This window comes from Lepisma saccharinum, chromosome 14, assembly GCF_977018435.1.
Source record: "Lepisma saccharinum chromosome 14, izLepSacc3.1, whole genome shotgun sequence".
Classification (NCBI taxonomy): Eukaryota; Metazoa; Arthropoda; class Insecta; order Zygentoma; family Lepismatidae; genus Lepisma; species Lepisma saccharinum.
The window spans coordinates 63,138,571-63,154,306 of NC_139242.1; the positions used below are offsets into that span (position 1 = coordinate 63,138,571).

The 15,736-nt window shown below is 37.1% G+C and overlaps 1 protein-coding gene across 1 annotated transcript in view; it reads right to left on the reverse strand.

Moving 5' to 3' along the window:
* sl (small wing phospholipase C gamma 1) overlaps positions 1-15,736 on the reverse strand; it is a 138,404-nt gene that overhangs the window by 32,753 nt on the left and 89,915 nt on the right. The window contains exon 15 of the mRNA XM_083135782.1: positions 8,233-8,298. Within this exon, the coding sequence (XP_082991908.1) occupies positions 8,233-8,298 (66 nt within the window). The remainder of the gene's footprint in view (positions 1-8,232; positions 8,299-15,736) is intronic.

Genomic DNA, 15,736 nt, shown 5'->3' on the forward strand with positions numbered 1-15,736 from the left:
GTCTTGGAGGTAACAAAATCCACTGCCATCTATATTCAAGGCTTTCACGAAGCCTATCCCAGCATAAGTGTTAGATCAACAAAAATATTGAATATTTTAAAAGTAATTGATTGAATGATTTATTTGGTGTTTTAAGTCCACTTTATGCACAGTAAGGCTAATCGGGACTGGAACCACTTGTGCCTCCACCAGGTATCAAACCTGGGACCACTATTTTGAAAGTGGTCAAGCAACCAGTGCTGGAACATTTGGTATGGACTGACCCATATGCATTCTGGACAAAAATTCTGGTCTTAGTACAATTTCTGTAAACTAAAAGTGGATGAACATCATAGTAATGCTTCTCCCACTTATTTAACATTTCTAACAATATTATGTGTACTCATATTAGCGGTAATTTGTGTGTGTTTTAGGTCCATTTGTCAAAAATTTAGCTGTATGCCAGTGAAAAATTAGTTCATACACACTATACTGACACCTGTGATAAACACGCTTCCAAAAGTTAAGCACGCGATGGTAAAATCAACAAAAAATGGAAAAGTAAAGCCTTGATTAACACAAAATTGCACATCAAGGTAGCAAATGTGTTTATGATTAAATAAAACAAGAATTGTGTATATAGATGAATAAAAAAATAATTACTTTTCGTAAGTTACAGCCCCTGGCCAAATTATTAGATGCACCTCAATTTTTTTTTAAAATAATAGTTTTGAAGGGGAAAATTATACAAAATTCACCATTAGTTATCTGAAAAATTTCCTGTATGTTATTTGAACCCTGGCAAATACGAGTAATACGTACAAATGCACTTTTTTGAACAACATTGATAACAATAATTGTAATAGTAATATTAATACATAGTAATGTATTTTGACACAGTGGACAATTTTAACAGTTCACTTACTATTCACATTTAAAATGTTGCAATAGGGTTCTTTGTGGCTGAACTTTCATTATTGTAATTAACAATATGAAAAGAGGAGGTATTGTTGTTACAAACAATACCGCTAACACCAAATGTCTTTGTTGTTGAGCGAACATGCCGCAGTTCAATTCAAGCTGAGTTGAGAGGAGGATGTCTTGCGAATAGTGAATTGTATTTGTGCTAAATTTTGCAGTGATATTGTTTTTGTACACTGTCAGTATGTTTTTTTAAATTTAATTATTAACATTAGGGAGTCATGGGTAAAAAAAAGTGACTTGACACCGAGAAAGATGGCTGAAATTAAGGCACTAATAAAGACAAAAATATTCTCTAATCGTGAGATTTCTCGACGATCTGATGTGTCGGAAGCATCGGTGAAGCTAATAAAGAAGAAAATTGAATATGGTGGACAGTGTGAGCCACAAAGGAAGGACAGATGTGGACGTAAAACAATTTTTACTCCAAGATCCTTACGTTGTTTGAAGAACATTTGCCTCACGAATAGATTTGCGAGTACAAAGGAACTTAAAGATAAACTTGAAAAGAGTGGTGTTCGTGCATCTGAAAGAACAGTAAGGCGTAGGCTCTCTGATATGAACCTGAAGGCACTCAGACCTGCTAAGAAGCCAAAATTAACCCCTGCTATGATTCGTAACGTTTTCGTTGGGCAAAAGCTCACAAAGAAAAAGATTTGAACTCTTGGAGATCTGATTGCTTTAGTGACGAGTGCACGTTTGAAATCTTGGGGAATAAATCTCAGTTTGTGAGAAGACGTTAAGGTGAAAAATACAGTCCTGCTTGTGTTGTGCAGACTGTGAAACATGATTTGGTCAGTCATTAGTGGCAAAGGTACAGCACGTCTGTATTTGGTTCAAGGAGAGGCAAGAACAGTATAGGGAAGTGCTTAGAAGAAAGTTGCTACCTCAAGTAAGAGAATGATTCCCAAATGGAGAACCGTTCGTATTCATGCAGGATGGAGCCTCATGCCATACTGCAAAATCAAGAAAACAGTTAAGACACACTAAGAAATTATATTTGTAACTATTAATGTATCAAGTAATTGTTGTTTTTTGTTAAGGTTCGCATGTAATCAATGTAATATTTCATGTAATAAAATATAAATAAAAGAAATAGAGAATAACAAAAAATTAGACGAGATAATAGAATCCTTAAAATTTTGCATAAAATTTGGAGGTGCATCTAATAATTTGGCCAGGGGCTGTACATGATGACGTCACATTTGGGTTATAAGCATAATGATGTTTAAAGGCAAACAAACCAAACAAAACTTACAGTAATACGGTATGTGATCAAAACAAAACTTACATTAATATGGTGTGTGACCACCCTGAACCTTCACACAAACTTTACGATTTTCCAAGATTTCAATCGCAGATGCAAGCAATGGCCATTCCTTCATTAGGGCAGTTTCCAACTCTCCGAGACTGGCTGGAGGAGGTAAACGTGCAGAGACAGCACACCCGAGGGCATCCCAAAGGTATTCAATGGGATTAAGGTCAGGGGAATATGCCGGCCACTCAATATGAGAAATGCCCTCCATAAGGAGGAATTCAGGACCAACTGCTGCAGCGTAGTGTCACAATGGGGTCTAGGACTTCACAGAACCGCCTTTAAAGATGTGCAGCTCGGTGCGATATCCATTGAAATTCCAGCCCACACCATGATGCTGGCACCTCTGAACGCTTGACGTTCGATTATGTTCTTGGCCTGATTGAATGTGCCTCGTTCTTTCCAGACCCTTACACGCTTATCATCTGATTCCAGGGAAAATCTGGACTTGTCTGAATGGGACGTTGCACCAATCTGAGACAGTCCAATTGACATGTTGACGACATCACCTTAATCTTGCCCCTCTGGCTTGGAAGGTTCGTGCAATACAAACATGTGGTACTCGGGTGCAAGTCCTGCACAAGACCTGGAGGAGCAGCGCCTACAATAATATGCAACATGCACGTCAAACCCAGGTGTTCGACATCGCACAAGCGAGCTTCACACCAAAGCTGTGCACAGGCCTCGATGCCTGCCAGGTTCTTCTGTTTACCCTGGTCCTATGAAGTTACGTGAGACTTGATGTAGTTCCTGCAGTCAGTCGCGAGCACTACTGTCAGTGTTGCCAACGGCCATTATGTTTCACTACGCATGAAAATATTTGAATTTCTGCTAGGCGCAGGTGGCTTGAGGTTGTATAACCATTAGCGTAGCAAGGGGTGGGCAAAGTGGGCAACCTCCCTGGGCCTAGCATCCCACGAGATTGATAAGAAAAAAGTAATAAATGGAAGTGAGAAAAATAAAGTTAATTTTTGTGGGCAATAAAATTAAAACCTTTTGTTTTTATCTGACTTTGTATTCTAGTTTAACATTATAATTTGAATAATATGTCAAATCACAGGCAGGTGGGAGCTCTAAGCCTAAGGGGCTCCGAAAAAGTCAAAATAATTCTCATTTCTCATGTGAAATGAATATTCTATTTTCACTAGAAGAAAAGTTACTGAAATTATAATAGTTTCATTAACACACTCAACAAACATTTTCATATTAGGTTCATTATGTTCATTTCCAGAAACAGAGAAATGCATGTTTACATGTAATTTGTTATTTTCTCTAATCGAACTGTTCAAATATTTTACAGGGCCGTTTATCAGAAATAGCCTTTCTATATAAAAAATATGTGTATGTGTACGGTGTCAAAAAACATGCAAGCAATTTCAAGCGTGTTTTTAAAAAAGAATAAGAAAAGTATATTAAAATAAAATATCAAAAATTATAAATAAAAATCATGACTTTTATTCACCCAGCTTTCAAGAGGGGCGGGGGATAGGATAAGGAAGTATTTGTCTTTTCTTCTTTTGAATACATAAATGTCAAAGAAAAAATGTTGTAATATGTGAAACCAGCCATTCTAAGTAATTACATAAATTCTCTGGAAGAATCTGACTGTACTTGAGGGACCCAAATTTGTTTCTTGTGGATGCGTACTTTACAATTTTGTTACGCTACTGTGTCAAATATTTCATAATACAAGAACATTAAGACATAACAACAAAATGAGATTCACAATTATTATTATCATTGAAGTCCTAAAATTCAAAATTAACTGGTACAATTCATGTGCAACAAAGTCAAAATTGCTAATTAAAAAAAGTCAAATTAGCTGTATCAATTGAATACACCAAAGTTTTCACACGTATGAGGCAAATGACTATAGTTTTAAGATTTGTTGATGTTGAAACCAATTGTGTCGAAGAGCTTGTAGGTAGATATTTTGGGCCCCTAGACAGGATTGTGGTTTAGTGCACCTCCTTTCCCCCGCTCTAACACAGACATTTTATGTGCGTCCTTCGATATTTTCTTCTTAAGCCATGGTTTGTGACATATACATCCTACAAATTTTGAAATGTGGAAATAAAGAACGACTCATTAAATAATATATAGGTTAAATTTAAAGATTCTTAGTTTGTATTTCTGATTTTCTAAAAAAAAGTTTAGCATATTTAAGGATATTTCAGTTGTGTCTTACTGCCTAAAGAACATCTTAAAAAACTGTACTATTACTACTGCTTTGGTTAATGAAAATTCCAGCAGCATGTTACTGTAGCTCTGCCACGTGTAAATTTCTCTGTCGCATACTATTAAATATAATTTTCGTCAAATTTATTATCATTATAGGCTATTATATAAATATGATAAATTACTGACGTTTCCTTGATGACTGTGTATTGATTCACATTAATATTTCAAACTTAAAGAATGGATGGAGCCTTGCATTCTAATCTCAGCCAGGGGCTCGCGATATGTTGCTACGCTATTGTAGTATAACTAAGATTTTGTAACTTCTCAAATTAGTTTCATTATTATGTCAAACTGACATTTTTTTTTTGGTCTTGTCTTGTCTTGAAATAGGTTTGTGTGTCTTGTTCATTTTATGTCACTTTTCTGGTCTTGAAATCATAAATCTTCTCTCTGTTTCATTTTTACGTTATTTGTTTGATGAAATGTGTAAATAGCATTGCCTGCTATTTGCACCCATATGAAGATACAAGCTAACAATTTTATTTTGCATCATATTACTATCAGTGCAGTCTGTAGAACTAGATAACTAGCAACAACATGAGCGAGCGACGATTTGTTAAAAGAGATGACAATATGCAAAAACATTTTATTATGCAAATTCTGATTTCATGTTCCATTTTATGGTTGAGGGGGATATCTTGAGCAACTAAATCGGATATTGAATTGACAAAATTATACGAGAGAGAAAATCTGTTTGATTGATTCATTTATTTGGTCATTTTATGCATAGGGTGACCAAACACATACATGTAAAAAAGGGGACAGAGCATGGTGAAAAAAGAGGCCACTGCAAAAAAAGGCAACTCATTTGCCATTACTCATAATTTAATCAATATTAAAAAAACCTACCAAGACTTTGGTCACACATAATTCTGATGATTTTTAAAAAAGTTTCCTCGTACCTTTAAACAACGAAAGATATCTCCTAATCTATTATTTAACACATGACGATCATAACTAAGAATATCTATAGTTTGAAGCACAGAATTTTACTCTCTTTACAATCTTGAATGTTAGAATGCAATATCACCATAAGTGAATGCAAATGTAACAAGTAAGTTTCGCTTTAACTTATTTCCAAAAACCGAATTTAAATTTTAGGTAGTTTGTATTGGGTCAAAAAATATGACTTTAATGCTACGAACATTTCTAGCACTCTTTCAACAGCAGGGGGAAATGACAGCCACCTTACACTTTACCTCATATTCGTTTTTTCCATCCTTTAAAAGCTGGATATTTTCTTGCAAGATCATTAATCATTAATGAATTTACACTTTCGCTTCGTTATTTCATAAAAGTAAATGTGACTAAATAATCAAAATTCTCACTACGCGTTTCTGCATCGCATATATTTGACTCTAAATTGAACTTGCCGACTTCTGTGGCAGAGTGGTTAGCACACCGTGCCACAATGCCAGAGGTCCCGTGTTCGAATCCCAGCCTGGGTATGGGTGATCTTTGTGAGTGTCCCTTCATCAAAATCATCATATCATTGCTCACTCTCATCTTCGCGATTAGACAAAAGAGGCAGAAAAGCGAATTAAAATAAACTATATCAGTCAATGGAAAAGGAACTGCTCAAATTACATGTGCTTCAGAAGTCTCAGATTGCGAAGCAACGAGTTAGAATAATACATACTAAAGTCTAGGGGCATGCGGGACATTTTTTTTGGTTGGGATGGGGAATTTTTTAAAATCCCGAAGTTCTGGATGGGTAAACTCTGCAATTTCCCGACCAAGCCAGGAAATCTTCAGGAACGGGAAATTAAATTTCCCAACATTGTGAAAATTGCAAATTTTACGTAATTTCCCCTTTTTTTTCCATTTCTGAAATAAAAGCTAACAATTCCTGAGAAGTGTCAAGACACTTGCAATGCAAAAGACATCAAGAATTAACCACTTTATAAAACGACCATTTGGAAGTTCCAAACTGCTCGGGATCCCAAAATGTCTGGAAATCATTTCCCAAAGTCGGGATCGAACAGGAATAAGGGATAAGAGGAAGCCCAGAGGCCTCTATTACAGATTATTTTGTTACTTATAATTCCATTAAACGGTGCTAATACATGAAAACTGAAATTTTAGGTCTTATGATAATTACCGCACATTAACATTCCTACATGGCACCCGATCTTCGCATGCAGCGAGGCATTCCTTTAATGATTAGTAACATAACTGAAAACGAGCTACTTTTAAAAGGGGGCGAAGTACACCTGCAATCGTATTAAAATCCATGTTTCTGAAACTTTCTCTTCGATGTGTTGCAAAGAATGTTGCCCGTGTTCTCATATCATCATTTTATAATTCGTGGTATAATTTTATTATGAAAAATATTACCTTTCTGATTTTTTAATATTATGATTGATATATATTGATTATATGCTGTGTAATAATTTTCATTGTGGTAAAACCTGGGATTTCCTATCAAACAATTACCCAAAGTGGAGTGTTTTATTCATCACAACATATTACTTAAAGATTTTTCTACTTTCTGAGTAGGTAACAGTGGTAATATAGTCCTTTTCTGTTAGGACTGTCCTTGTTAGGACTGTCCTTCTCCTCTCCAAGAATACCTAAATCATGAAAATACTCCACATAGTTTCCGAGATATGACATGTTTTGTGTAACATGGTGCGTTTGTTCGTCTTCAAATTTTCAAAAATTTATAACTTTCAAAATATTTGTTGGACAAATCTAATATTACATATGTGTCATATTGGACCAAGTATCTATCATTAAAAAATGAAGCAAATCCATGACTATGAAGCAACTTTTTTCTCTATCAATTGGGTGATTTCACGTGGAATGACCCTAAACGATTTTGTTATTGTTGAATATGAAAGGCACACTTACCTTAGCAGAAATTTTCATTCATGAATATAATTGAAAAAGTAAAGAAATAATGTAATAACACAAGTTCCTTTTTCATCTAAAAATAGTATATATAATGCCAATCAACATTATCTAATCTGAGATAGTAGCCCGGTCAATGAAGGGCACAAAAGCACCTGACCCATAACCAATTAAATGAACGCTAAATTTTGGCTGATGTTTAGATTGCATTAGGGGGAGCATCTTCAGAAAAGTCCCCAAGTGTCTGCCTCTTGCTTCCTCCCCTGTGCCCCCTCCACCCCCAACATCAAAATTGCATGTTCTCAGAAATTCGCTTATAACTTCTGAACAAGTAGGAGTTTCCATGTAAACACACACACACACACACACACACACACACACACACACACATGCATATATATATATATATATATTTCTAATACCTCAATGAACACAACAGTACATATATAAACTCAATATAGAAGATATTTACAAAGTTCGAAACAGGTACGTATTTGTAACTCGTTTTGAATTCTAGGCTGAATAGAAACTTTGAGAGACAAGATTTGACCAAATGGTTCCAATGAAAGTTTTATATTATTTCTTATGCTTTAAAATGGAGTTCCATCACCATTGTTTTTCTGTCTTTCAAGACTGGAGGCTGCTACTTCATTTCAAGTAGTTGCCCCTGGAAACCAAACTCGGAACCACTCACAACATGTCATACAGCATTCTGATTATAATACCCCTCATGGACACAAGATAGCTTTGATGGCCTTGATAGTGGCCATATAATTTCATGAAAAGAGTAGTATAACAATATATGTTTAATGAGCAATTAGTTCCTACAAAAGGGATATAAAAACTGGGAAAATGGTACTTACTTTTGATGTAAAGCTACTAGGATCCATGTAACCTGGTGTTCCGTACACAGTGCCATCATCAAGTATCTATAATGAGAAAGAAAAATATAATTACACCATATATATTTGTACAAAGATAACGAAGTTATTCCTTGTGCTATGGAATTTAGTATTTTGTGCTAGTTATTAAAAATATTTTTTGGGTTAGTTATTGCAACAATTAATGCAAAATACTGTGAATGTAATTAGATTAAATGTGTGAAGAATAATTTTCAAATCAAGTACAATTTGCCTAGATGCCCATGAAACTACCTACTCTTATTTAGGATGTGGTTGGGAAGGACATATGCACCTTGTGTGGTTAACATTGTATCTAGTCTCTGTGTGTCTAAATGTGTTTCCAATCAGGGGAAGAAGGTTTCTTTTCCTCTGGAAGATTTGAATTTTCAGTATTAGAACTTAATTTTTAGGTGGAAGCTGCAAATTGAACTTATACATTTTTTTTCAATGGGAACCATGATAAAAAACCCAAGCAGCAGGCCAAGCTCAATGATCAATTTTGAGAGGAAGAGACACTATAGAAGCCAAACAAACATGGTGATTAACAGTATACAAGGTAACGTCATCATTATGAGAAATTGGAGTTTCATGCAAAAGTTGGAAGGAACTAGCGATGAGAGAGACAGTTTCTCGTGAATCAACCAAAACTTGGGAAGAAGTATTGTTGAGCATGACAAGTAATCCAGGATTTCTTTTCCCCATAAGTTAACATGAACAATGGAAAAGTATGTATAAGGTATCTTAGGGAAACAGGAAGGATCAGGGGGGGGGGGGACATGGGGGCAAGGCAGTGACTAAGGAAGGTGTAGGTAAAAATACAAGATGGGTGATTGAACCATTTCAGTCTGTAGAGGAAGAAGTTTGAGTAATGACCGTAATGAAGAAAGGAACCTCAAAAGGAACAAAGGTAGGGGTTTCAGGGCCCATAAATTTTGTGCCAAGGCAATAAAGGCAGAAACTGAACTAGGATGGAAATAGCCCATCAGGTGAAGATTGGAAGACATGCTAAGTCCCTCAAGCATAATGTCCAAAAGTCTTTCTTCAGTGCAATTACCACGTCCCTCGCGTAAGCATCTGCCAGCTTAGCACAGGGTAGAAACAATGAGATACCTCTGGGTACAGGTCAGGGTTACTAACGCTACAAATATATGGAAAGAAACAACAGATTTAACCCACTACTGAGGGTACAATTCGTACTATATTCTTGATTAATTATGTACAAATATTAAATATCTTTTGAAGTCTTTTCATACAGTAATTTTCTTCTCTTTTATTTTTTATTAATTCTAACCAATCTTCTTCGAGCTTCTTCTTCTTATAATCAATATGGCATCTTCTTCTTATGGCCTCTTCTTCTTATAATCAGTATGGCATCTTCTTCTTATAATTAATATAGCATCTTCTTCTTGTAGCCTCTTCTTCTTCTAATCAATATGTCATCTTCTTCTTCTGATCAATATGGCATCTACTTCTTATAATCAGTATGGCATCTTCTTCTTCTGATTAATGAATTTTCTTCTTCTTGCAATTAATAATTAAATTGCCTTCTTCTTAATAAGGCTTCTTCTTCTTATAATTAATAAATGATTCTTCCTTTTATAATTGCTAAGGCTGCTTCTTCTTGCAATTAATACATATTGTGTACTTTTTCTTCTTTCTTTTCTTTATCGATCTTTTCAAATCGACGGAAATATTAATAAAATCGATCTCCCAGACAAACAAAGAAGAAAGGGGTTAGTTAAAGATCGCCGCCTGGCCGGCGCTAACCTTAACTTGGAGCTACAATGTATGCGCTTCCAAAAGTGCTTGGGTGCTGCCGTGAGATGGCGCTACACCTGGGAAAAAACAACCCAAAAGCCACACGAAACTCTAAGTTCGTGGGAACTGTAAAAGACGCAAAATCGAAATTGCAATTCGACTTCTTTACTTTTGTATATTAATCGCTTATGTCATTATTGAATGATAATTCCCCTTTTCTCCTTATTTATATCCTGTTATTATTTTAAACTTATTTATTTATTTCCTTATAATTAGTATTAATATATACAATCGTTATTTCATCACATCTGCTCTTTCCGTTGTCTCTATTTACAATCGTATAAGTTCTCCACTTTCCAAACTTATTTATGCAGCATCTTTTATAACCGTTGTTCCTCTTGCATGCTGCCATCTATGGTCCTTTATTTCAAAGAAAAGCAACGCAGTTTGTGTACGTGACACAATCAATCGGTAAAACCTGCCATGTATTATGAATATCTTGCAAATAAGTAGACAGGTATACAGAGGGGTCCTGATTCAGTGTAAAAGAGATCAAATTAAGTCTCGAGGAACACCCGTAAAACAGCACAAAATCATTTGCTTAAATAAAAGCAACGGCAATTTTAAGGAAAGATGTTTAAACCAAAACTCTCGAAAAGCCTCTTAGGTGCGTGGGGAAGTTAGGAGTAAAACAGATTCCAAATCTAATAAATTCAATGAAATTACTGTATGCACCATGAGCAAGAATTAAAAAATAATATCAAGAGGTCTACTATCCACTTGGGAGAGTTCCTAAAAAGGTTCATTGCACTATAATATTTGACATAACCAGTATAACTGGAGTAGCATCCAGTGGAAGAAGCAACGCATTGATATACAGGGTGAGTCAAAAGTCAGGAACCACAGTGTTATTCACTTCAGCTTATATTGTCTATATGATATGCTCAATATGTTGACCCTCTTCAGCAAGGCACAATTTCAGATGACGTCCGGGGTCTATCGGAGTGAGATCGATCATGCACACTGCCAGTATCCTTGAAGCATTGGAGCAACTTCACAACTGCACTATGCATGATTGGGTGTCTATCAGGGTGTAGACAGTTGAATTCTGTAGCAACATTTTTTGCACTGCGACTGCCAGCCAGCAGTACCACTTCAACACGTTTGTCTTTTGTCAGCACCATCTCAGCACCTGAATCACACATTAGTCCTAATGTTCCTGACTTTTGACTCACCCTGTAGTTAATACCGGTAGGATCCAGCAAAGGGGTGGTAGGTAGATGGAGTTGAACCCAAGGTACTGCAGTCAGTGAAGAAGAAAATACATCCATGGTGGGAGAAGAGACAGACATGTCGCTAAGATATAAATAGGGCAAAAGGAACCCAACCCAATAGTACAAAAGGGCTTGCGGAGAAATAATGAAATTATAAAGTAACCCCAATATGGTGATATTTGAGTCAACTGATTGATGAAATATGCACAGTAAGGCTAATCGGGACTGGACCTACAGTTTAAAGTGGAATCCGAACTACTGTGCCATGTGCCTCCACCGGATATCTAACCCGGGACCTCTTGATTACAAGGCAACAACACAACCACTTGGGGGAGGCCGATATCTGAGTCAAATTTGGATCAAATAAGACAAGTTTGAAGTGGAAGGCATGATGGGTGGAGGTGGGGCAAAGATGGTGGTTTAGAATCGGAGCAAACACATTACTTGGAAATCTCAAAAACAAGAAAAAGTTCATATGTTGGTTGGGCAGGTGGTTCTGTAACCAACCATGATCCGATACCAGAAATTTTGTAACATGATGCTTGGTTTCTAAAGCAAGCACATGGGAACCATGATAAAACCCAAGCCATAGATGTACAACATCAATATTCAAAAGTTGCCGGTCTTAAGTGCAGGCCAAAGCAGCAAAAATATTTTCCCGCATAACACATTGTGAAAGAACAGATGCATAAACAAAACAAAAAACTTCGAGATTCTTAGATTTGGTAACTAGTTTGGAGAATATCGGCCAACTGACAATTTGCTCAGAATGGCAGTCCAGAGGTAAAAAAATACGAGCAAGTATATGTAGTAAGACAGAGAATGCAAAGATTGACAGATCGAAACCAAGTAATTGTGTGTTGTGAAAAACTGTAAAAAAAATAATATTTGGAATCAATCTAATTGCACAAAATGCAAAAGAGTAACCATTCATGCAAAAGAGTAATCAATCTTAATTTACGTGGTAATTTGACTGCTTCTACTGGTCAGATTGAGTTTGTGTGGTTCTATCACAAAAAGCCTTTTGTAGACTTGAGTATAAATGTATCAATTAATTTCTTTTTCGGTAACAAGAGAAAGCCTTGGAACATTTTGCGTTGTGCAACATTCTTGCAGTAACCATAGGCGCCGATTTCTTTAAATATTTCGGGGGGGGGGGGGGGCAAGACCTAAGCAAAGCATAAATAACACACTAGAGGAAAATTGTAATTACAATTAACTAGCTCTAAAAACACAAACATATATCATTATACAACAGATTACTTCATACACAACTTTTGGTTTGTTTTACTTTATTTTACTTCACTTTTCAGCCGATTTTGGCTAATCGCGAAGATGAGGATGAATGGGTATAAGATGAAATGAATGAAAGGACAGTCACAGAGAAACGTTCATAACGAGGCAATAAAAATGTCTCAGCATTCTGGGTCTAGACCAGTTCTCCCACTAGCCATACACGCACGCATTTGAACATACACACACAGATGCATGCATTAATGTGGGGAGAAAGAAGGCAGTCTTTCCCATAAGCATCTGAACAACCGAAATAACCAATGGGAAGTTTAGGTTTCATAACATATCATGTGTCATGCTATTTTACGCCCTTTTCCGGGAGGATAAGTGACAAGCTGAAAAGTAGTTGGGACATGTCTATGCCTTTACCCAGTGCTCCAAGTGGAAATTTCTAGGTGGTTTTCCATTTTGAGGATAGGCATGGGGATGTTTGCATGGTTCAAACGAAGACACTGAAACAGGTGGGAGGATGCTTATGAAGATTTTTTTAAACTGTGGGAATAGCATCACTCACGCATTCACTTCAAGCACTGGTCTTACCCAGCACTGGTCTTGATCAAAACAAGTTCGTTTTTAAGTATGCTAAGATAGGCTAATCGGAAATGAACATCTACAGTCCAGCAGAATAAACTTGAGAGAAATGGCCGCTCTGTGAGTGATGCAACTGCGCTCGAATTGGCTAGAGCGGGGGACTTCCCGCTGTAACGGGCCAACTGAAACTCGAGCGCAGTTGCATCACTCACAGAGCGGCCATTTCTCTGAAGTTAATTCTGCTGGACTGTAGTTTGAAGGGAAATCCGAATCACTGTGCAATGGGTGTCTACCTGAGATTAAAACCGGGGACTCTCTGATTACAAGGCGACATCGTTGTCACTATGCTAGTGGGGAGGCCCGGGATTTAAACTTGGGGCCCCTGGCGACGTAAAAACGGAAGCCGATTTAAATTTTACATTATTCAAAAGATTTAGAGATTACTTGTTCTTCTAACAAAAAAAAAAAAAAAATGGAATGGGTCTTTTCTGAGGGTCCAGTTATCAATACCATATAATCACTCAACCTCATAGCCGCGACTAGACAAAATGGCAGAAAAGTGACGCTAAATAACAAAAATGCATATAAACGAACACTTACAGTTTCGTAGCGTTCGACTTCGAAATTTTAACAAATGAAGAATTTTTATTTTTCGAATTTTGTGTTGCCTTCCTTCTGCCTAATCGCGACGATAAGGATGAACTATAACCAACCAAAGGTTGGGTATACATCCCCAATACATACAGGCAGCACTCCACTCCAACCAAAGTACAAGGCCAATTCAATTCAGGTAAAATTAATATGAATGGACATTCCCAGATATGTTAAGATTAACAGAAATTAGGCCTAATTAGTAAAAGTATGATAAAACATCAAAATATTAAGTAAATAATAAGCCCCAGACCAAAATTCATTGGTTATCAAAAATACATCCTTTTTTTGGACAAACAGGATTCAGAGAACACATGTTGTTTTTCATGCAAATTTTTTATTAAAACAGATATTTTCAGGATAACATTTGTGCAAGCACAAATTAACTTGCTTTCCCTGAAAATAACTCCAAGTCACAATTATATGTGCAAACAAACCACAAAAACATTAAAAAATCGATGTTTTTGGACAAAAGACAATCGGTCTCACAGCACCAGAGCCATCTGGTGAGAGTCAGTGGAACTAGCCCTGACTGGACTGCCATCTATTGGACTTCTCAAGGTACTAGATAAAGGCAAGTAACCCAAGATGCTGTGAACCAATCAGATGGCTTCATGGGCGTGGCTACCAGACAATGAGACTGTGATAGCTTCTAACATGTGAGGAAGCCATCTTGATTTCACTCTGTGTTGATAGTTAGGATAGTTAACATCGCTCCAAGTTTTGGTCCAGTGTAGGCCAGTGGAGAGAATACAAAGGAGCAGCCATTGTGTTCTAACATGTGGAATATCCACTAAGTGATGGGAAATAGCCCTGTAGTGGATAATATGGACGAATTACAGCACTTAAAGTACCTTAAAGTGCATGGAACCCATATCCATGAAAATTCGGAAATTTTCAATACCACATGGTCAGGACAATGAGCCATCAGGAAACCATGATGTCTTTGTATCCAAAGACATCCACGATTATTAGGCCCATCCTTGGTGATATAGCTCTCTGAAACAGTTCATGTTCAAGCCAACATCCATATGCCTTAAGATACCGCTATATTTTTAGTGAAAACCCACCAGAAATTCCCCCATTTATAGTTGGAGTGAAAAGTGTTTGTTTTAAGGCCCATGTGTGACGAGGTGAATGCAGGATATGTAAGTACCATGCTTTTTGTTACCTATTTGTTGGTTCTAAGTGTAAAAACGAACCTATAAGTTTGTGCAGTGCTTGTGTATAGTTAAATATGTTAACATCAGAATATTAAATGTGTCTTTCCAACATCTTGATTTATCAATTCATATTTGGGCGGGTAAGTCCGGGAAGCGTACCTCTCGCTCCGGAATAAATAGGCTGAAAGTCCCTATGATAAACCAGCAATCACTCCTCGGAATGGATGCTGGTCTATTGGGGACATCCTCCATGTTAATGGTCACTGGAGGACAGCGTAAAGCTGCACGGGGATAGGTGTGTCCAGGTTGCATAGCCAGGTAGTTTTGTGGGTTCAATGAAGCCCAAGGTGGGTGAGTAGGTTAGGTTCATCCTTCCTACCACTCGGCAACGTAACCTGGAGGCACGTATCCCTGGACCAGCCGCGTAGACAAAGCCATTTCATTTCATTTCATTTGTTTTGTCTTTGGCGTCTCTCTCGCTCTTGCGCGGATCGCAAGATTATGAGACTCAAAACCGGCACTCCCCAAATATGAATACCAGATCAAGGTCGTTGGAACGGCCAGCAGGTCGTGGATTCCCACCCAGCGGTAGTGCAAGTACCATGAATAACCCCCAACTTGACCTCATTGTAGCAATGCTCCAGGAGCAAGCGAAAGTCTCTGAAAATGTTAGTCAGAAACTTGAGGCACAAGGTCAGAAACTTGATGCACAGGGTCAGAAACTTGATGCGCAGGGTCAGAAAATTGATGCTCAGGGTAGGGAATTTGCCAAGGCATCGGCGGAAGTAAATCGGA